Source organism: Diceros bicornis, chromosome 29 (assembly GCF_020826845.1).
Source record: "Diceros bicornis minor isolate mBicDic1 chromosome 29, mDicBic1.mat.cur, whole genome shotgun sequence".
NCBI lineage: Eukaryota > Metazoa > Chordata > Mammalia > Perissodactyla > Rhinocerotidae > Diceros > Diceros bicornis.
In genome coordinates, this window is record NC_080768.1 from 21765283 (window position 1) to 21786930 (window position 21648).

Sequence of the window (21648 nt, forward strand, 5' to 3'; positions counted from 1 at the left end):
ATCTGTAAAATGAATGTGTTTGGTTATGGCGACCTGGCAAATTAGATGATAAATATAAAATACTTCCACACTATAATTTTATGATATATTCAAATGATGACAGAAGATCAGGTAACATGTGAATGAATGATGTGTATTTAGCCAGATGCTGTGAAATAGGCTATTCCAAAAGAACTTGGTTATTTTAGAAGTATATTTAATGCTTTCAGACACATATCAAAATACTATTAAACTTTTTATTGCATGAAGCATAAAAATATTTCTTCTGTGCTCCAAATAAGGGCCACTATTAGTTTTGATGACGCTGTAAATCCCACAAACCATCTTTTAGAATTTTAAGTGGCCTAAAACTCATGGAAAATTGATAATGATTATCATCATTAAAATTATCGCTTAGATGGTGTAGCACTAATGGATTTTCAAACACGTTTATCCAAATGATTCAAACAACACTTCTGCCAGTCGGATAGAACATATTTTATTAGCTTAATTTTATAGAGGAAAACACTGAGTTCAGGTAGACAATGTAATTTTCTCAAGGTCTCATATCTATTGAGCGGCAATATCTTGCTTTTATCTAGCAAGATGAATAAAGAAAGAAAAAAACCACAAGGCAAAGATCAAACTATGTGTCGTTTATTAGTCTTGCTGCTCTTCACGGTTTGTAAAGTGGGGAGTGGGGCTGGATCATAGTAGTCAACATTCCTGAAATAAGTAGGCAATAACAAAGATGTTCAATTTTTGCTAAATTTTCATTCTGCCTGAATTTGGTCCCCCAAATAATGTGACTTCATGGTCAGTTAATATTCCTTTCTCCACATGTGTTCAATACTGTCCACAGAAAATATCCAACCTGTTCCAGTCGAAGTTTGGGATTCTGTGTAGCCTGGGACTCTTCTATGCAAACAGTTCAAATTCAGGAATTCTGACTTCTCTCAATTACCCTATATAATAGTTGTTGAATTTAGATTTTTCTCTCCAATAAATTCAAGTGTTTCTAATATCTAAGTCGTGACCTTTCAAAATTTACATTAAAAACTTTTATTTTGATATAATTTCATTCTTACAGAAAAACAAGAATAGTACAAAGAGCTCCACATACCTTTACCTACATTCTTCAATTGTTAACATTTCACTGTGTTTCATCATCTATTCTCTTTTTTCTGTTTATAGTTGTATATTTTTCTGAACCACTTGAGAATTTTGTAGACATCGCACTCTTTATCCATAAAGTTTTATATTGTATTTCCTAATACTTTTCCTTATCTAACCACAGTACAGTTGTCAAAATTAGGAAATTTATACATAGATACAACACTATTATTTAATTCACATTCCAGATTAAAACTTTGCCAGTTGTTTAATAATGTCCCTTATGGTTTTACTTTTTTCTGGTTCAGGCTCCATACCACGATTACACATCACATTTAGTCTTCATGTATCTTTAGTTTCCTTTAATTTGGAACATTTCCTCAACGTTTCTTTGTCTTTCTTGATTTTAATATTTTGGAAGAGTATAGGCCAGTTGTTTTGTAGAATGTCCCTCAACTGGGGTTCATCTGATGTTTCCTCGTGATTAGATTCAGGTTATGCATTCTTGACAGGAACATCAAATAAGTGACCTCGTATGCTTCCTAGGGTATCAAGAGGCACAGTGTTGGTTTGTCCCATTATTGTTGTTTATGTTTATTAGGTGGTTAAGATAGTATTCACAAGACTAATCCACTGTAAAGTTACTATTTTCTTTTGGTGATCATGAAACAATTTGTCAGGGGATTTTGAGAGTATATAAATAGTCTCTTCTTCATCAAAATTTTACCCACTAGTTTTTTTTTTTTTTTTGGTGAGGAAGATTTGCCCTGAGCTAACATCTGTTGCCAATCTTCCTCTTTTTACTTGAGGAAGATTGTCCCTGAGCTAACTTCTGTGTCAATCTTCCTCTATTATGTATGTAGGATGCTGCCACAGCATGGCTTGATGAGCGCTGTGTAGGTCCGTGCCTGGGATCCGAACCTGCGAACCCCAGGCTGCTGAAGCGGAGTGCGTGAACTTAACCACTATGCCACCAGGCCAGCCCCTTTTACCCACTAGTTTTAGTATGCATTGATGATTTTGCTGGATTCACAATGATCCTATGATGGATGAAAAATGGTCATTTTCTAATGGCATCATTCTTTCAGTATTTATTACTTAGTATTCTACGATAAGGAAAAGTTTTCACTTCTCCCTTATTTATTTGCTTGCTTGCTTGTTTATTTATTTAAACAGTTACACTCATAGATTCATATTTTATTCTATACATATCTTGTTTCTATCATTATTTATTTTGATGCTCAAATTGTTCCAGATTTGATCTGTATATTTTTAACGTCCTCTTTACCTTTTGAGTACTTCCTTGACATCTGAACAAAAAGATGGCCCAGTCCTGGAGGGAAACTTCTTCAACGTGATAAAGAATGTCTATAAAAACCCTATAGCTAACATCACATTTAACAGTGAGAAACTCAAAGCTTTCTCACTAATATCACGAACAAGGCAAGGATGTCTCATCTCATCATGCCTTTTCTTTAATTTTTTTTTTTTTTGTGAGGAAGATCAACCCTGAGCTAATATCCGTTGCCCATCCTCCTCTTTTTTGCTGAGGAAGATTGGTCCTGGGCTAACATCCTTGCCCATCTTCCTCTATTTCATATGGGATGCCGCCACAGTATGGCTTGACGAGCTGTGCGTCGGTGCGCGCCCCAGATCCGAACCTGCGAACCCCAGGCCGCCGAAGCGCAGCACATGCACTTAACCACTGCACCACTGGGCCGCCCCTCATCATGCCTTTTCATCATCGTACTGAACTATTGGCTAATGCAATAGGACAAGAAAAGGAAACAAAAGCTATACAGTTTGGGAAGAAAGAAATAAAACTGTCTTTGCAGACAACATGATCATCTATGTAGAAAATCCAAAAGAATCAACAAAAACTCCTGGAACTAATAAGCAATTATAGCAAGGTGGCCAGATAAAAGTTTAATACAAAAGTCAATTGCTTTCCTGTATACCAGCAACGAACAAGTGGAATTGGGAATTAAAAACACAATACCATTTATATTAGCACCCCCAAAATTAAATATTTAGGTATAAATCTAACAAAATATGTTCAAGATCTATATGAGGAAAACTATAAAACTTGGATGACAGGCATCAAAGAAGAACTAAACAAATGGAGAGATAGTCCATGTTCGTGAATAGGAAAACTCAGTATTGCCAAGATGTCAGTTATTCCCAACTTGGTCTATAGATTCAGTGCAATCTCGATGAAAATCTCAGCAAGTTGTTTTGTGGATATAGATAAACTGATTTTAACGTTTACATGGAGAAGCAAAAGACCCAGAATAGACCAAACAATACTGAAAAAGAAGAACAAAGTTGGAGGACCGACAATACTTGACTTTAAGACTTACTATAAAGCTACAGCAGTCAAGACACTGTGATATCGGTGAAAGAATAGACAAATAGATCAAGGGAACAGGATAGAGAGCCCAGAAATAGACCTACATAAATATAGTCAACAGATCTTCAACAAAGGAGCAAAGGCAATACAATGGAGCTAAGATAGTCTTTTCGATAAATGGTGCTGGAAAATGATGTGGATCTGGACATCCACATGCGAAAAAAAAAAATGAGTATGGACACAGACCTTACCCTTCTCACAAAAATTAACTCAAAATGCATCATAGACCTAGACATGAGATGCAAAACTATAAAACTCTTAGAAGATAACGTAGGAGAAAACCTAGATGGCCTGTGATATGGTGATGACTTTTTAGGTACAGCACCGAAAGCATGAGCCATGAAAAATATAGTTGATAAGCCGGAGTTCATTAAAATTAAAACCTTCTGCTCTGAGAAGGATGATGTCAAGAGAATGAGGAGATAAGCCACAGACTGGGAGAAAATATTTGCAAAAGACACATTTGATAAAGGACTATTATCCAAAATATGCAAATAATACTGAAAATTCAACAAGAGAAAATAAACAGCCTCATTAAAAAATGGGCCAAAGACCTTAACAGACACCTCTTCAAAGAAGATATGCAGACGGCAAACAAGCATATGAACAGATGCTCCACACTGTGTGTCATTAGGGAATCGCAAATTAAAACAACGAGATACTACTGCACACCTATCAGAATGGCCAAAATCCAAAACACCGACAACACCAAATGCTGGTGAGGATGTGGAGCAACAGGAACTCTCAATCACTGCTGGTGGGAATGCAAAATTGTACAGACACTTTGGAAGACAATTTGGCAGTATCTTACAAAACAAAACATACTCTTACCATATGATCCAGCAGTCACACTCCTTGGTATTTACCAAAAGGAGCTGAAAACTTATGTCCACACAAAACCTGCACATGGTTGTTTATAGCAGCTTTGTTCATAATCTCCAAAACATGGAAGCAACCAATATGTCCTTCAGTAAGTGAATGGATAAATAAACTGTTGTACATCCAGACAATGGAATATTATTCAGTGCTAAAACGTAATGAGCTATCAAGCCATGAAAAGACATAAAGGAAACTTAAATGCATCTTATTAAGTGAAAAAAGCCAATCTGAAAGGGCTGTGTACTGTACGATTCCAATTATATGACATTCTGGAAAAGGCAATACTATGGACACAGTAAAAAGATCAGCGGTGTCAGGAGCTGGGAAGGGGGAAGGATGGATAGTTGGGACATAGAGGATTTTTAGGAAAGTGAAAATACTCTGTATGATACTATAATGATGGATACCTGTCATTATACATTTGTCAAAAATCATGGAACGTACAACAGCAAGAGTGAACCCTAATGTAAACTATGGACTTTGGGGCTTATGATCTGTCCACGTAGGTTCATCAGTTGTAGCAAAAGTACCACTTTGGTGTGGGGTGTTGATAACGGAGGAGGCTATGCAAGTATAGGGGTTGGAGGTATATGTGAAATCTCTGTACCTTCCTCTTATTTGCTGTGAATCTAAAACTGCTCTAAAAAAAGTCTTTTTTTAAAAAGATACCTGGAACCAGACATTTTCTAGGGATTCGTGGGTCATTTTAGGAGGAAATTGAATTGAGAAACTAAGATCTAGGCACTAGGTGTGCTCAATTGCCCCCGATGTGTCTTTGCTTCTAGGCCCTTTTAGTGGAGAGAGCTAAGATACACACACGCATCATGTGTTAAAACTGATAACTGCAATTCCAATTAAATACTACAGGATTTCTTCTAGTCTTCCCTCTCTTCATTTTTGTAACTCCATTCTCTAACAGTGCAACACCCAGCTCTCATTATCATCAATATATTTACTCGTTTGCTCAATCTTACAATACATTAGTCCAACCCCTACTGCTGAGAAAAACAATCTTTATAACTGAAATTCAGTATTTGTTTATGTATTTTTTTTTGTCTTTAGACTTTGATTATATGGTCAAAGAACTGTATTTGAAAGTTACTCAGGTTTTTTTTTAATGTTATTATTATTCCCTTTTGTGTGGTTATGTTATCCACTTGAATTCAGTTAGGTTAATTTGTTCCCGGGTCTATTCCATTTCCTCCCTCATTCTTGTTTATTTTATTTTACTTTTTAAAAAATCTAAAACATTAACATTTGTCCAAAAGTCAAAACTCTATAAAAAGTTGTTCTCAAAGAAATGTCACTCTTGGGCCAGCCCCGTGGCTTAGCGGTTAAGTGCGTGCGCTCCGCTGCTGGCGGCCGGGGTTCGGATCCCAGGCGTGCACTGATGCACCGCTTCTCCGGCCATGCTGAGGCCGTGTCCCACATACAGCAACTAGAAGGAGGTGCAGCTATGACATACAACAATCTACTGGGGCTTTGGGGGGAAAATAAATAAATAAAAAATCTTTAAAAGAAATGTCACTCTCTCATCTCTTCTATTCCATTCACATCCATCCTAGGCAGTCAATTTATCAGGTAATCAATTTCAATAGTTTCTGGCTGATCCGTCCTATACTTATTTTTGAAAAAAATAAGCATATACATTAGAAGTTTCTTATTTTCATTCTTTCTTACAGAAAAGGTAGCACATTTTATATAAAGTGTCTTAAAGCTTTGCTCTTTTCATTTAACAATGTATCTTGGGAATATGCCGTATTAGTTCACAGAGATCTTTCTCATTCTTTTTATTCCAGCTGCATAATGCTCCACTGTGTGAATGTACCATAATTTATCAATCAGTTTCCTATGTGTGGAAATTTGTGTTGTTGCCAATATTTTGTAATTACAAGTAATAAATAATGTTGGGCAAACGCACTTTTATTTTATTGGAGGTGTAAGCCATGACTTTTAAATCAGCTCCTTTTCTTTTTCTTTTTCTCAAGTTAAACATATATAAAATTATCAAAAGCTATTAACTCTTTTTTCATGTGTAAAAACAAAGATTCATGACAATGTGCTTTCTGAAAAGCCATATAGAAATTATATGGTCTGGAAAACTGTAACTACATTTTGTGGAAGTAGAAATTGTACCACATATTTGTATAACAGCAAGGCAAGTGTGGTCTCTAGGAAGTATAGGTAAAGTTGATTAGATTGCAGTGTATACTTAAAAGTTGAATAATGCACTCTTGTAAAACACTCTTCAAAATTATTTAACTTCCCATGATATCATCACAGCATGTGCAAAAAAAATCTTTAGTGTTATCTTTTCCTGTCACATGACTAGTGCAAACAAAAGAAATCCTTATCTTTTTGTTTCTATTCTGGCCCTTTATAAAATGGCATTAAGCACCATTCAAAACTTACACATTAAAGGTTTGGTTTGGGGAATAAAGATTTATTTTGTATTTAAAACAAATTATATTTGTTAAACTGAAGCTGTCTAGCATCTTATATGCATAGAAAACTTTATAATTTTAAAACCACTTTCCTAAATATTTTCACATTTAAGTCTCGTAGCAACTCTAGGCATAGTGAACTAGGGAGGAGTTATATTGTGCTTATTTTACAAAAGAGGGAACAAAGGCATTTAGAGAGTTTAAGAAAATTGCCCTGGGATGTAGGACTCTGGACTAAACCCTGAGCTGGAATCCAGGACAATTATTTTTCTTTACAAAGTGGGATGTGCCCATCTCATAGGCTTATTGTGGTGATCAAATAAGATAATGTACTTGAAAATGCTAAAGTTGTACAAAGAAAAGATAGTTCTATTATTATTAAAGTATTTGGGCTTTGGTGACTATGCATAAAATTTCTCCATATTTTTGGTACTATTTATATAAGTAGTAAAAGAGATTTGAAGAGTCTAAGAGCTACGGATCACACAGCAGGACTTAGAGTGTTCATGTGGGGAAATATTTTATAGACTGAACTAGTACCTCAAGGAGCAGGTGACGAAGCTATATATCCATTGTGGAATAATTAACAGCATTATATTTTGCACAGAACTTAGACCTTGAAACAAACCTCATTAAAAGGTACTTGATCTTAGTTTTAAACCTTTAAGTATCTCTTCTTTAAAAAGTGATCAATGTAGGCACTGGTTACTTTGGTTATCCCGCTATGAGATTCACACAACTTTGATCTAACTTTCTTTGATTTAACACTGCAATTAAGAAGATTTGGTTCAAAGTAAAAGCTCATTGGTTGATGTTTTACACTGATGTGATAATGTTTACACAGATGTGCTTTGAAATCTTGATTATGGTGGATTTGGGGGTCCTACCACAAGACAGACTGTTATTTGAAAGGTGAAATAATATGACATTTACCTGGTGCAACCTTTAAAACAGACTTAGCAATATACATCTCTAAAGTGATTTATCTGTTTATTGTTTTTAGCCAGTGTTTTTGTTTTATTTCATATCTATCATCAGTAAATCACTTGTTTTAAGGACTCTTTTATAACTTGGTTGCACAAGGGTCAGTACTTAGGGCCATAGTGATGAAAAGGTGTAACTTTACCTACTTTAAAGCACCTGCCAATTAATTGGCAGAAGACTCTTCAGAGCAAATAAACTAGAGCAGACCCATCCATTTGCGCTCCCAGATTTAGGCTTTTGCTGAACGAACCATGAAACAAGGCTGAAAAACTCATCTTTAGTGATTCTCTAAAAGTTTTTGCTCAGGGCAAGTGTAAATCTGCCAAATGATACTCAACTTTTCTGCCACTGAAAAATTTTAACAGAAAGATCGCAAATTTAACTAGTAGTACAAAACCAAAGTTTTAAGATTTAAATGGACATGAATCCAATGCCTTCACTTCAGTGACTTTTTACTTTACAAATATGCACAGGCACGCTTCCATGTTTACCAGTAACTTTTCATGTTTCAAAACACAGCAAGAATCAACACTGTTTTCTGTTTAGTTGTTTTTGTAACTGAAACGTAAACAAAAAATCGAGCCTTAAAGAAAACGCAACTGAGAAGAAAGGCAAAGTGCCCTTAGATTGGATACGGGCCCCAGAGGCTACTCATTGTTTATGACACTATTACAGATGTTATTTTCTATTCATAGCAAATGTAAGAATGTAAACCATCTCTTCTCAGCCTATTTGGATTTACTCTTAATCCTAGATTCATGATTATATTATGTTATTATATCATGTTGATTAAAAGTCCATGACCTTAGCACAGAATTTAAAACTTCTATAAAGGGAGAAGGGAATCTTGGTTACATCATGTGCTATCTGAGTAAAAATAAACATTAAAGAGAACCTGGGAAGGGGGGTGTGTATGTTCCTAACCTAACCTTGATTATGTAAAGAAAATCCCCCATCTAAATGATAAAAGAGTAATGCTTGTACATTTTATTAGTGTTTTAAAATTAGTGAGCTAAACTGTCAAAGCTTTGATTTTCCTTTCATATGTGTCTGGGCAGGTCTAAGCCTCAGGTAACGCCCTTTTTCCTTCTCCCTCTCTTACTTTTCTTTGCACCTGTCCACTGCAGGCTCCCAGCAGCTCCCAAAGAGTCCAATTCTCCTCCTCTTCTCTCCTTTTCCTCCTCCTCCCCTCCCCCTCTCCCCGTCTCCCCTCCCTCCCCTTACCCTTTCTTCTATATACCTGCCAAGCTGGGCTCCTCTTAGCAGCGATCTATCACTGCAAAGGAGCTCACATCAAAGGCGGTTGCACAGCAGCAGCCGAACAGCATCACGGTTGTGCCAAAGACAAACCCGAAGAGGGGCCTTGACTGCGCCTCCCCGAAGTTGCTGGCTAGCTTTGGCCAAGTGTGGGAATGATTTTTGCGACTGCATGGATAGAGAACCGTCAATGGCCCCTTTTGGTCACTTCCGAAGAGCAAAAACGTGTTGAGAGGATGCCGGTTTAAGATTTCAAACAGAACCTCCCCAGCGAGCGTGAAAGGACTTGATTAGCATATGTCAAGAGGACCCGCATATATACTCGGTGTGTATGTACACAGGACTCTGATCTGATCAGTGTGCGGAGTTGGAGCCCCGGCCCCCAGCCCCAGCCCCAGCCCCAGTATTGGCAGCGGCAGCTATAGATGTTTCTGCAAAGCCAGCAGCCGGCTCCCACCTACCCAAGGAGAGAAGATCACTCCAAGACAGTGAAAGCTTCCCTGCTGTCTCAGTGCAAAGTCCATTCAGCGACCTCACAGGAGTAACGGGGCCTTAACTTTTTGCGTTTCTTTTGCTATAATTTTCTCCATTCACCTGCCCATCCCCGCTACAATTTTTACAGGGGGTCTTTTGTTTTCCGGATCCTCCGTCTCTCCCTCTGGCCCCTCCATGGCTCCCTTAGCCGAAGTCGGGGGCTTCCTGGGCGGCCTGGAGGGCTTGGGCCAACAGGTGGGCTCGCACTTCCTGCTGCCTCCTGCCGGGGAGCGGCCGCCTCTGCTGGGCGAGCGCCGGGGCGCGGCGGAGCGGGGCGCCCGCGGCGGGCCGGGGGCTGCGGAGCTGGCGCACCTGCACGGCATCCTGCGCCGCCGGCAGCTCTACTGCCGCACCGGCTTCCACCTGCAGATCCTGCCCGACGGCAGCGTGCAGGGCACCCGGCAGGACCACAGCCTCTTTGGTACGTACTGGCACCCCAGCACCCCCCGCACCCCCTGCTCCTCTTCACCTGGTGCGCCTCCTTCCCCGCCTGCGCCTCCGGGAGGGCTGCGCAGAGCCCGAAGCCCATCCTGTGCGAGGTTCGGCCTGGGGCTGAAGGGCGGGCCAGCGCAGGAACGGGGGGGACTTTTCCTGCCCGCTTGCAGCCGCAGTCTCGAGCAGGCCTGCTGCTCCAGATGCTGGGGGCGGGAGGAGAAAGGGTGGGGGATCCGCACGCACCTTGCTGCCCTGCCCTTCCTGCTGCCAGGGACACCAAAACCTGGAATCGGAATCACAGCTATCTCGCAGGCAGTTTTTTAAATCTCTATATTATTTTCTCCTACTTTCTCTCACATTTCCCCCAGTACCGTCCACTTAACAAAAATTAATAGCAGGAAGCATTCCGCTTCTTTAAACATGCCCCGCGGTGATGCGGTTGATTATGCGTTCATGGCTACTGCTCAGAGGGTCGCTCTTGTACAGGATGCGAGCATTTACGCGTCCACCTAGAGAACCGTAAATGTTCACCCGAAGAGGTAACAGATTAACTTTCCATGGGCACCGTCGCTACTGTCAGACTCACCTGGCTGCATTTTACTGCGCTCTTAAAGTTCTATTTGAGTGAGCACAGAAAAAAAAAAGCCTACCTGGCTACTGAGCATGCCCAGTCCTTCAGCCAAGCTCCTCTTTAGAAATCCCGAAAAGAAACCCGAAAGCAAAGATCTGGGTATTGACCATGCGTAAGAGGAAATAGGGAAGCGAAAGAAGATATGGGTGGGAACACACAGGGCCACGTTTCAGAATACCGCCAGCAGTGCCTGCGAGCAGGAGTTAAAAGAAAGAAACAAGCAAATGATTGTTAAGGCAAATTGTTAAGACACTAGATTGGGAAATCATAAGGTCTCTACTGTTAATTACTTGCTAACTAGCTGTGTGACTAGCAATGCCCTCACCAGTCTGAGTCTTAGTTTTCTTGTCTGTACAATGATGGAGTTAAATTGTGGTACCTTTAAGATGCTTTCCGTTTCTAACATCCCAGCATCATTCCTCCACTGCGGAAGTTTTCATTATATTAGAGTTAAAGGGATAGAGCACTCTCAAAGAATTTTGATCATTAAACTTGGGACATGATTGCAGAGATTCATAGTATTTTTTTAAAGGTGCCATTGACTTGTCAGCAGCCATGTGAAACTGCCCAACAGTGTCAGCTTCCTTTCCCTTCCTTACCCTTGTGGGATTCTTCGAGAATCTCATCTCTGAGTCGCCCTCTCTTATCTTGTGCTCATCCCCTTGTTCTTATATCTCATTCCATTTTTGACTTGTTGCACTCGTTAAAACTTGGGAGAAGTGTAAATCTCGGTTGGAGGGGCATTTGTAGCTCTAGATGTAGAAATGAGCATGTGGTGGTAATTTGGTAGCACTTAAAGGCTTAGAAAATTAACTTTTTAAAACCCATATGTTTGCAGCTTCCACTGATCTCTTCCAAATTCCCATTGACTATGAGTCAAGAGTGTCATGACCTAGTGGCCAACCTTGGGGTCACTTTTGGAAAGTGGTTTCTAAATTGAGGAGGCTGAGATTCTGATTCTAAAGAACTTGGCTGACACCAGGCGGCTCAGTTCTCTTGCCTTGAAGAATTCCTGCACTCCATCCATTACAGAAAAATCCTCCAGCTACCAGAAAGATTTAGACATGGACACAAATGTGATAAGGCCTATAAGTAGAACAGGTAGAAGTTAATCTTGGGTAATATTCAGACTTCCTTCCTGCAGTACATAGTGTAGCCTTGGAAATTCTGCTTTTAAGACACTTGTAATTCAACTATAAAATCTCCCCAATGACAAGAGTTGCTTCTTCCACTTTGTGTCTCTTGATAAGACTGACGCTATGGGAAGAGATTAGTAAATATTTGTAGACTTGATAACATTCATTAAACTCGTATTTAAATCCATTCCTTAAGAAATGAAGCTCTTGGGGTCGGAGCCGTGTCTTAGCGGTTAAGTGCGCGCGCTCCGCTACTGGCGGCCCGGGTTCGGATCCTGGGTGCACACAGACGCACCGCTTCCCTGGCCATGCTGAGGCTGCGTCCCACATACAGCAACTAGAAGGATGTGCAACTATGACATACAACTATCTACTGGGGCTTTGGGGAGAAAAAGGGAAAAAAAGGAGGAGGATTGGCAATAGATGTTAGCTCAGAGCGAGTCTTCCTCAGCAAAAAGAGGAGGATGGACATGGATGTTAGCTCAGGGCTGATCTTCCTCACAAAAAAAAAAAAAAGAAATGAAGGTTGCATATCAGAATTATCATCTTAATAGGACATTTTTTTTTTGCTAAAATTTTGTGTAATTATTTAGTAATTGCAAAAATATGACTGACTTATTTTGTGCTGATTTGTCACTCTCTGATGGGAGGCTACGTATCAGAACAAAATATTTACTGACACATAAAGGGAAGATAACTCAGATTAGTTTGGTAGCTAAAGGAGTGAAAGCCTCTATGATGCATGACAGTGCATCCTAGTGGCCTCTGATTGCTAAGACGTCATAATTTACTACAAGGGAGTGGAGATGACAAGGAAAGTTTATGTTTAGCATGTATAACATTATATGCTTCTCTCTATATTTGCTTTCTATTTCTAGTGTTTCAATTATTAATTATGAAATTATTTTGGTATTTTTCTTTTAAACTCATTTCTGTGTCATCAAAGTAAGAAGTTTGAAAAAGCTTAAGAATGGCTATTTGAGATGTTAAAGTAAATAACGTTTCAAATTTATACTGATTTGGCCATGATTAAATAAAAAATTCAGAATCCTGTGTTTTAAAATTTCAAAACCAGGTCAATAGATATAAACAAAAAGTTCCCAGCAGGGTTTAAATAATTGCCTATCTCAGCTAGCTCTAAACTTATAACAGTTTTTCTGCACAGTAGGACGGTAGGGAGATTTTACTTAATACGTAAACATGGAATCATTACTTAAAAAAAAAAGTTTAGCCTGAGATCAAACATATTCCTTTAAAGGCTTTTCCTTTATTCTCCCATATTCTCCACAGATTTGTCTGATGTGGTTGCATTGTGGGTTGACTCACCTGTTTATTATGATTTAAAAAAAAAACCTGGCTTTGAAAATGATACCAGAAAGACAAAGTACCTTCAAGTCTTTTTATGGGACACTGGGCATTAGAAAATCTATCTAAAATCTGTGATTACCTCTTAAGGAAAGTTTTTCATGTCTACTCTTTGTTAAGGAATTAGCTTAGTTGCCACCTCATATTATAAATAAGAAAGACTTGTCAAATCTCATTTAAGAATCAAATGATTACAAATTACTATGTGGTATACTATTTCTTTGAGAGACAAAGGATCAGAATTAAAAAGTGTGGCTAAAATCTTTAAGAGGAACACAAAAAAACACATAACCTTTTTCCCATCATCCCCCATGAGCCATTGCAAAATTATTTATGCCTAGTTATGTATGAAGTTTTGGATGTCGTTTGAGAAAGTTGAAAATATTGAATATCATCATTCTAAGGAGATATGTAATTTCTTGTCTCTCTGCAACTACATATTTTTTTGGACAAGAAAACAGAATTATCTTAAGATAAGGATTAAAGTATAGGTGGTTTACCATTTAGTTTTTCAGGAAAAATGGATACTTTATAAGACCTGTTATATAAATGGTTCATATGGAAATGAAGCTTATATTTTATTGTACTTGAAAACTGGTTCTATTATACATTCTAATCAGCTAATCAGTTCCTGTTCTTTGAAAGCCAAGAATATCTTAATGTAAATCAGATACTTAAAGAGAATTAAGTTACATGAGAGCCATAGTACACTTTTCAAATTGAATTTAACATTCAATACAACTTCAAGTAATTATACATTTGTAAGTATATCCTAGATGAAATTCCATTAATATAGCTTCTTCTACTAATCAAGTTTTGGACCTATATTTTTGTTTGTAACAAGAATCGCTCACTAGTGAGCTTGACAGTAACTTTAGTTTTCATTTACTCCCCATCTCTATATTTGTCATTATAATGGCTATCCAACAGCTGTATCTTGTCTCTGCCTTAGGCTCTCAATTAGGGACACTGACTCTTTCAAGCCACTTGTAGACTATTTAGTAGTGTATTGTTGCTGTAAGATCCTTGATAGCTCTAGTGTTATACGTGATCTCCTAATAGTTTGAAAGAGTTATTTGAGCTCTTAAGAATCTATGTTTAGAGTTTAAGAATCTGTGTTTCTGCTGAAGAGTGAATTAGGCTCTGGACAGAATAGAGCCTTCTGTATAAGCACATAGCCAGATTTTGTCCTTTCCCTTGGCCTTGGGGATGTCATGTGTCCAAACAGGAACTTGTACAATAAATCAAGAAATGACTTAAGAGCAAGAATCAGGCTAAATGGCACACATTTATACTGTTTGTAGAGCTTAAGAGCAGGTGAAGGAGTAAAGGCAGAAAGCTATTGAGGAAGGCAGTTCCAAGCATAGAAAGTATGTCTATATTCTTTTTCAGCAGAGTCTAATGGGAAGAACAAGACAAAGACACTAGTCCAAAAGTTAGTGTTTGCAGAGAAAAAAAGTGATGCAGAGGGGATCATTAAGGTTTTTTTTTTTTATGATGGTGTTTTAGTGTATTAAGTGGAGAGTTTTCGATACTAGTTTACCTATTGATAAATGGAAATAATTCTAGAAAGTTATTGGTAGCAAAATTGACTTGCATGCTAAATTCTTAATAGTTGGCCATCACATTTAATGATTTATAAAGTTCTTTTACTTTTTTGAACTATAAAATTTATTTTTAAGAATCATGTAACAGGAAACAGCATATTATATAATATATAAAGTTTTGAAATTACTGTGTGGTCCTCAAGAAACTGTCCTGAAGTAGAAACATTGAATTAGGGTTCAGAAGATGTGAGTTCAAGTATCAGTTCTATTAATTATAAACACCATGTCTCTAGGCAAGTCAATAAACCTCTTTGAGCCTCAGTTTCTATATATGTAAAATGGGGATAATAATATGTTCCATAACTATCTTAGGGGATTGTTTTTGAAGACTAGATAGAAAATATAAGCAGAAGCCCTTTATAAACCACGAAATAATAAAATACCCATATAAGGTATACTGATTGCTGTGAGTAAAAGATTGACTTGACTGATAGTAAGTAAAAACAAAACAAAACAATTAATAGAACATGGTTGTAATTAACTAATGGACTCATGGAGAACTAAGAACACCTCTATTATACACGAATTTATGATAATAATAGCTTCTGTTTGTTGAATGCCTAAACGTGTTAGTCCTTACCTCTCTCCTGTAGAGGGGGCATTTCGCCCATTTTGCATATGAGGACACTGAAGTTCAAAGAAGACAAATGACTTGCATATTCAGACTAGCCAGTAAATTACTGAAATGCAATTCAAACCCAGGTTAGTCTGGTTAAAGATTTTACACCCTTAACGTTGTACCATGATGAGTAATTTTTTCCTTTTTAGTTTTTTTTTTCATCTGTACAATGGGAGGGTCATCCTAATAAGATAATCATATAGCACTTTTCAGTTTGCAAAGGACTTTCACCTAAATCATTATATTTAGCAATATTGGTCTACTGCTATTTGAAAGATATTCATTCTGGTATGTTCATTAATAAATACAAATCATTATCTTGTTTATAAATTCAGGTATTCTGGAGTTCATCAGTGTGGCAGTGGGACTGGTCAGTATTCGAGGTGTGGACAGTGGTCTTTACCTTGGAATGAATGACAAAGGAGAACTCTATGGATCAGTACGTATTTTAAAAAAATTATTATAATTCTTAAAATTATGACTATCCATTTTGTAAGTAAAATATCTATCAATAGTGAATGTCATAAGAAACATATAAAATATACTTAGGTAAAAATTAAAAATCTATATCCTGATAAATTTCTATATGTCTGGGCAATAGGATAGTAACTCAGTTTCATTTTTTAAACCCCAAACTGTTTTGCTTTCAGCTCCCTAGTTCTTTTTGCCCATTATCCTGGGTCTTTCTACTTTCCTCCATATGTTGATCATTCTCACCAGAGAAAGAGAAAAATGAGAGCATTTTCTTCTTATCATGTTAGATTCTTTTCACCTTTCCATTCATTTTATATAAATTTTCTCTACCCATTATTATCTGCCATCACTAAGTACATGTTACTTACTTGCTGATCTTCGTATATAAGAAATGAGTGGGGCCGGCCCCGTGGCTTAGCGGTTAAGTGCGCGTGCTCCACTGCTGGCGGCCCGGGGTTCGGATCCCGGGCGCGCACCGATACACTGCTTCTCTGGCCATGCTGAGGCTGCGTCCCATATACGGCAACTAGAAGGATGTGCAGCTATGACATACAACTATCTACTGGGGCTTTGGGGGAAAAAGTAAATAAATAAATAAAATTATAAAAAAAAAAGAAATGAGTGAATGAAATCTTAGGATATTTAAGCAACAACAGAAAATGACAACAACACTAATTTGACCATATCTGCAGTCTTGATAATCACAATAGCCATGAGCCCACTCAGAGTTGCATTAGGCAATTTTTAACTTGCCACTGAGGATAAGTGCACATTCGTGGGTCTACTATAAATGTTTTAAATATGGAGCTTAAAGTAAACTTTTCAGGTTAACATTTCGTCAGTATAGGTTTTTAAAATTTTTTTACAACAAACCAGCAGCAACAATATGAAAATTAGAGTAACATGATAATATAAAACTCCGTCTGTAGTACGGTATAGATTTTTCTCTTTCACTGGTAACATTTTTATTTGTTCACAGTTGCTTACATAATGTTAAGAAAATTGGTAAAGTGTAAATATGTGCCACTCTTCCACACATCCTATCATATGAAATCCCTTTTTAAAGTCAAAGTCTCTATTTCCAAAGAGAATTTACTTTTTATGATTTAGCAAATGGCACTGCCTAGTACCTTCTTTTCCTTAAAATCTCAGTTGAGACCACAATATACAGTTAGACTCTCAATATGGAATGAGAAAAATTGGTTATAATATTTCAGTAAGTGGTATTCCACTTAATGTCCTTTGTAAAGACAAAATTTGCCCTTTCTTGGTTTTCTGTCAGCTCAGAAGAAAGAGAAATAATGCACTGTGTAATAATCATAAGAGTAGAATTACAATTAAAAGAGAAAAACATGCGCGTAACCCTCCTTCTTCATGTATGTGTTGGATTAAAAAAGTAGCTGTGGCCTATCTCTTAGAATAATATACAGTCCAACTTGAAAAGACAAGAAATTGTTGGGCTTTTACTACATTTACCTAATAGGAACATCCAGGTAAAAGTTAACCATGGGGAATATATCATCAATTAATAAAGTCATGAAGGGAAGAAATATGATTTGGAGTGATGATCTTGAATGAGGAATATAGATGTTAGCAAGATCTTGAACTGTTTCAAGATGATAGTAGAGATTTGCTATGTAGAACTTGGGCATCTAATGATGGAACAAGATAAACTACAGGCCTGTTTGATGGTGATGGTGGTAGGAAGGAGATAAAAATGGAGCATGGGAAAGTTCAGAATATTTATTAAGTTTTGAAAATAAAATTGAGAATTGACATTTAACTTAAATTTCTTTGAGGTAAACTGCTGAATGAAGTCACCTGGGAGAAAGAATTCCAGGTAACAGAAGAACTAAAACAAAAAAAAAAGAAAACCAATTTAATTTTTCTCCTGTGACAAGGATATAGTTATAAGCAAAGAAATAAAAATATGGAGTTGAGACTTTTCTAAGGAAATTCTCTCAAAGGTATTTTTTTAAATGGCAGTTACTTTCTCTCTTTTAGGAGAAACTGACTTCTGAATGCATCTTTCGGGAGCAATTTGAAGAGAATTGGTATAATACCTATTCATCCAACATATATAAACATGGAGACACTGGCCGCAGGTATTTTGTGGCACTCAACAAAGACGGAACTCCAAGAGATGGTGCCAGGTCCAAAAGACATCAGAAATTTACACATTTCCTACCTAGACCAGTGGATCCAGAAAGAGTTCCTGAATTGTACAAGGACATACTGATGTACAGTTGAAGTGTGATAGTGTCTTTGCTGAAGAACCAAACTACAACTATTCTCCCTTATTAGAGTTCCCATCATAAAATAATAACCCAAGAAGACATTCGGAATGTTATGGAGTCTACTTTCCACTGGGAGACTGACTTTGGAAAGAATATTGAGAACAAACAAACAAAAATATTTTGACTTGAAGTAGATCAAGATCTCTCTTTATAAGTGGACTAAGTTCCCTTAGGAACACCAGCTCAGTCCTTACTAGTAGATTGAAGCTGAAAAATCTGTTAAACTGTGGATAATGGGAACCCCACCTAGTTTGCTGCTGGTGCCTCACCTCTCTGGATTATGTTTACTTTAAAAGTTACATTAAAAATAGATACTTCATGTTGAAGAAATGGATTGACGTAGTTGGCCAAGATTATTGCTACATAAATTCTGAGGACTTGGTAGGATTTTGCAAGTTATGGCATTATATGTAAAAAAACCTGGGTGAAATGTGGACTATGAATCATGCCACAGCAAGACAGAACATTTTTTTAAAGGATGGACCTATTTATACATTTTCAGTTTGCAAATATTTATTATATATATTTATTTATTAAAGAGTTTATTTTTTACTGGTATATGAAGATAATACAAAGAGAAAAAACACAAAAATTCCTTTATTGTGCCATTTCTTTGTTGTGGTGTCTTGGGCTGTAAAGAAGACATCATTATTGCAACACGTTTAGCGTAGAATAAGATCTTGAATTTCTTTTTAAAAATAAAGTATAGCATAGATTATATTTTTTTTGCAGTCAATTGCCTTCTAAATGTAACATTGGTTCCTTTGGCCTGGAAAAATGCTTTATCAATTTGTATTGAATTCACACATTCAAAAGGGAATTAAACATTTTTATTTTATGTTTTGGTTTCATTTCTTTTCAGGCAAAAGTTATTCTACTTATATAACATATTTTTGAAATGATAAAATTCTAAGTTCCCTGAAGAAAAAACTTTGGTATTTAGAGAACTTCTAATGTAGAAAATTATCAAACATTATAGGCAACTTATGCTTACTTATGTTTTTGATTCGGTGTGGAAAACACGATTTCTTTCACCCACTATGATCAGGGAAAGAATTAGTGTTTATGGCACTGCCGTTAATAATGGTGAGGCTCCATCTACCTCTCGGAGTCTGGAGTTTTTTCCATTGTATCTTCTATTCAGTCATTTATTCAATAAACATTCATTAAAGCCAGCTATACAGAAGATACTATTAGGCACTATAGAAAATCTGGTGATCAAGACAGAGATGCATCATGGCATCATGGAGCTTAATGTCTAATAGGGGAAACAGATGGTAAACAAGTAAACTAATACCATAATTGTGATGTGCTCTACGAGGAAAACAAGGTTCAGGCACGGAAAAAAAGAGAGAACAAATTTAGATAGGATGAATCAGAGAAGGCTTCTCTAGAGAGGTGACATTTCTGATGGACCTTAAAGGATAAGAAAAAGCCAGCCAGGCTAAGAGGACAATCATAGCCTTACAGGAAGAGGAAACAGTCAGTCTGGAGTCCCAAGGCAAGAAAGAGCTTTGTGGCTGGAGCTTAGTGACCAATTGGCAGAGTGACACAGATGAGTTTAGAAAGCTATGCAGATACAAATCCTGTAGGTTCTTAAAGGCCTTTCTGAGGTTTTATTTTCTCCTGCCCAGTAGTTGTCAATGTCACCTCTCTTAGATGTAGCAATCATTGTTGGGGATGTGGTAATGATAATGGTAGCGGCTGCCACCAGTTACCAACCTGAAAGGCTTAGTAAAACTCAGATTGCTGGGCCCCAGCCCAGGAGTTTGATATGTAAGTCTGGTGTGGGGTCTAAAAATCTGCATTTTTAACAGGTTCCCAAGTAATATTGATGCAGTTGGTCTGGAGACCACACTTTGAGAACCACTAGTCTGGAGCAGTGTTTCTCAAACTTTAATGTGCATAAAAAATCACCTGGGGATCTTTCTAAAGGATGGATCTGTTAAACTGAGGTCTAGGGGTAGGAGGCAGTCTGAGATTTTGCATGTCTAACAATGTCCTGGGTGATGCTTGATGCTGCTAGACCACGGACCACACTCTGAATGGCAAGACTGACTGTTGCTTTAACGCTATCTGGAGTTATTCCTATTAACTCATTCTCTCATTACTTAAATAAATTAATGGTGATGTTTGGGGTGAGGGTAGGGAGTTCGACATACAACTTTAACAAAGCTACATGGAAATGTGTGTGTGTGTGTGTGTGTGAGGAGGGTTGTGTGTGCACTTGAGTGTGTGCAGGATGAGAGACCCAGAGACAGAGAAATGTTTCAGCTCAAAACCTCTTGGTTTTAAGAATGTAAAAAATAATAGTAAAAAACGGTTTAGCATTTTTTAATACTTTAATAATCTTCAGAATTAATTCATATTTTTACTTTTATTTGTAAATAAAAGTAAAAACTAGTTTTGGTTCGATGTTTGACACCTATATTTAAAGTATGTGTCCCAAAGCTAGTATTATGCAAGTATTTCAAGTCTTTTGCAAAACGCTGCTGGTGTCTAAACTTATAACTATGGAGGAAGTCTTATGAATTTAAAGAGAGTACATTGATCAAAGATGGCCCACAATAAATATTGTTACCTAATGAAAATTTCTTGTTTTTTGAGCTATAACAGGAATACAAGTCAAAAATTTTTTTATTGTCATGGCTACTTGTAGTGATTTGAGATAGGAAATATGATTGAAGCAATGGCTTTACAAACTTTCAGAAAACTAGGAAGTCACTATATCTTGTATTCTCATATTTACGTATTGGTGTCTGTTCTTGTGACAGAAAAACAATATGCATCTGCTGAATTGTACTACTTGAATAAATGATCTATTAAGTATCTGAATAGATTTCAATTGGTACTCCTAAATGAAAGTGGTGTGTGAACATATTAACTCATATATGGAAGGATAAGAGTCATTCAGTTTATTATAAAATCAATATTTTGAAAACAGTTTATTATATCTTTAGCATGCTTGGTGAATATCTCACCCATTAGTCATCCTCTTGCTTCTTTATTTTAATTTCATTTTTAAAAGTTCTATTAGCAATCATATATTAACTTACATTTTCCATTCTTTCTTGCTTGAAATATTAATTATCAGTTGCCAAACTTCTCTACATTTTATGCAATGATAACAGAAATCTAAATACATGGGGGTAGGAGAACTCTTGCTGTGCCCATTTCAAAGGTTTTGATTTCAGTTAAATGCAATGTCAAAACAATTCAGGAGCTTAAAGCTATTGACTGTTTGTGAGATTATAGATCTATCATAAACTTAATATATAGAAGTTAGAAAACCATTCAGGCTATCACTTATATTTATAATGCAGTTTATGGAAATTGCCAGTTTTGCGAATTAACTAATGATCAGAAATATTTTATATGTATATACCAAAACTCTGACTTCAATAGATAAGTTGTTGTGCCTATAAATAGGCAATTTCTAATTTCTTTTTTTTTTTTGTGAGGAAGATCAGCCCTGAGCTAACAT

The 21648-nt window shown here is 37.0% G+C and overlaps 1 protein-coding gene across 1 annotated transcript; it reads left to right on the top strand.

Annotated features, from left to right (window-relative positions):
• The first annotated feature begins 9735 nt into the window (after positions 1–9735).
• On the top strand, positions 9736–18117 carry FGF20 (fibroblast growth factor 20). Its single transcript, XM_058525397.1, has 3 exons — positions 9736–10021; positions 15729–15832; positions 17872–18117. Exons 1-3 carry the CDS (start codon positions 9736–9738, stop codon positions 18115–18117), a joined length of 636 nt encoding a protein of 211 aa, XP_058381380.1.
• The last annotated feature ends 3531 nt before the right edge of the window (positions 18118–21648 follow it).

What these genes read in the sequence shown, in the direction of transcription:
- FGF20 (XM_058525397.1), top strand. Translation starts at nt 9,736, where the DNA reads ATGGCTCCCTTAGCCGAAGTCGGGGGCTTCCTGGGCGGCCTGGAGGGC. An exon ending in GCAGGACCACAGCCTCTTTG is followed by an intron (nt 10,022 to 15,728) that starts GTACGTACTGGC and finishes TTATAAATTCAG; the next exon opens with GTATTCTGGAGTTCATCAGT. An exon ending in AAGGAGAACTCTATGGATCA is followed by an intron (nt 15,833 to 17,871) that starts GTACGTATTTTA and finishes TCTCTCTTTTAG; the next exon opens with GAGAAACTGACTTCTGAATG.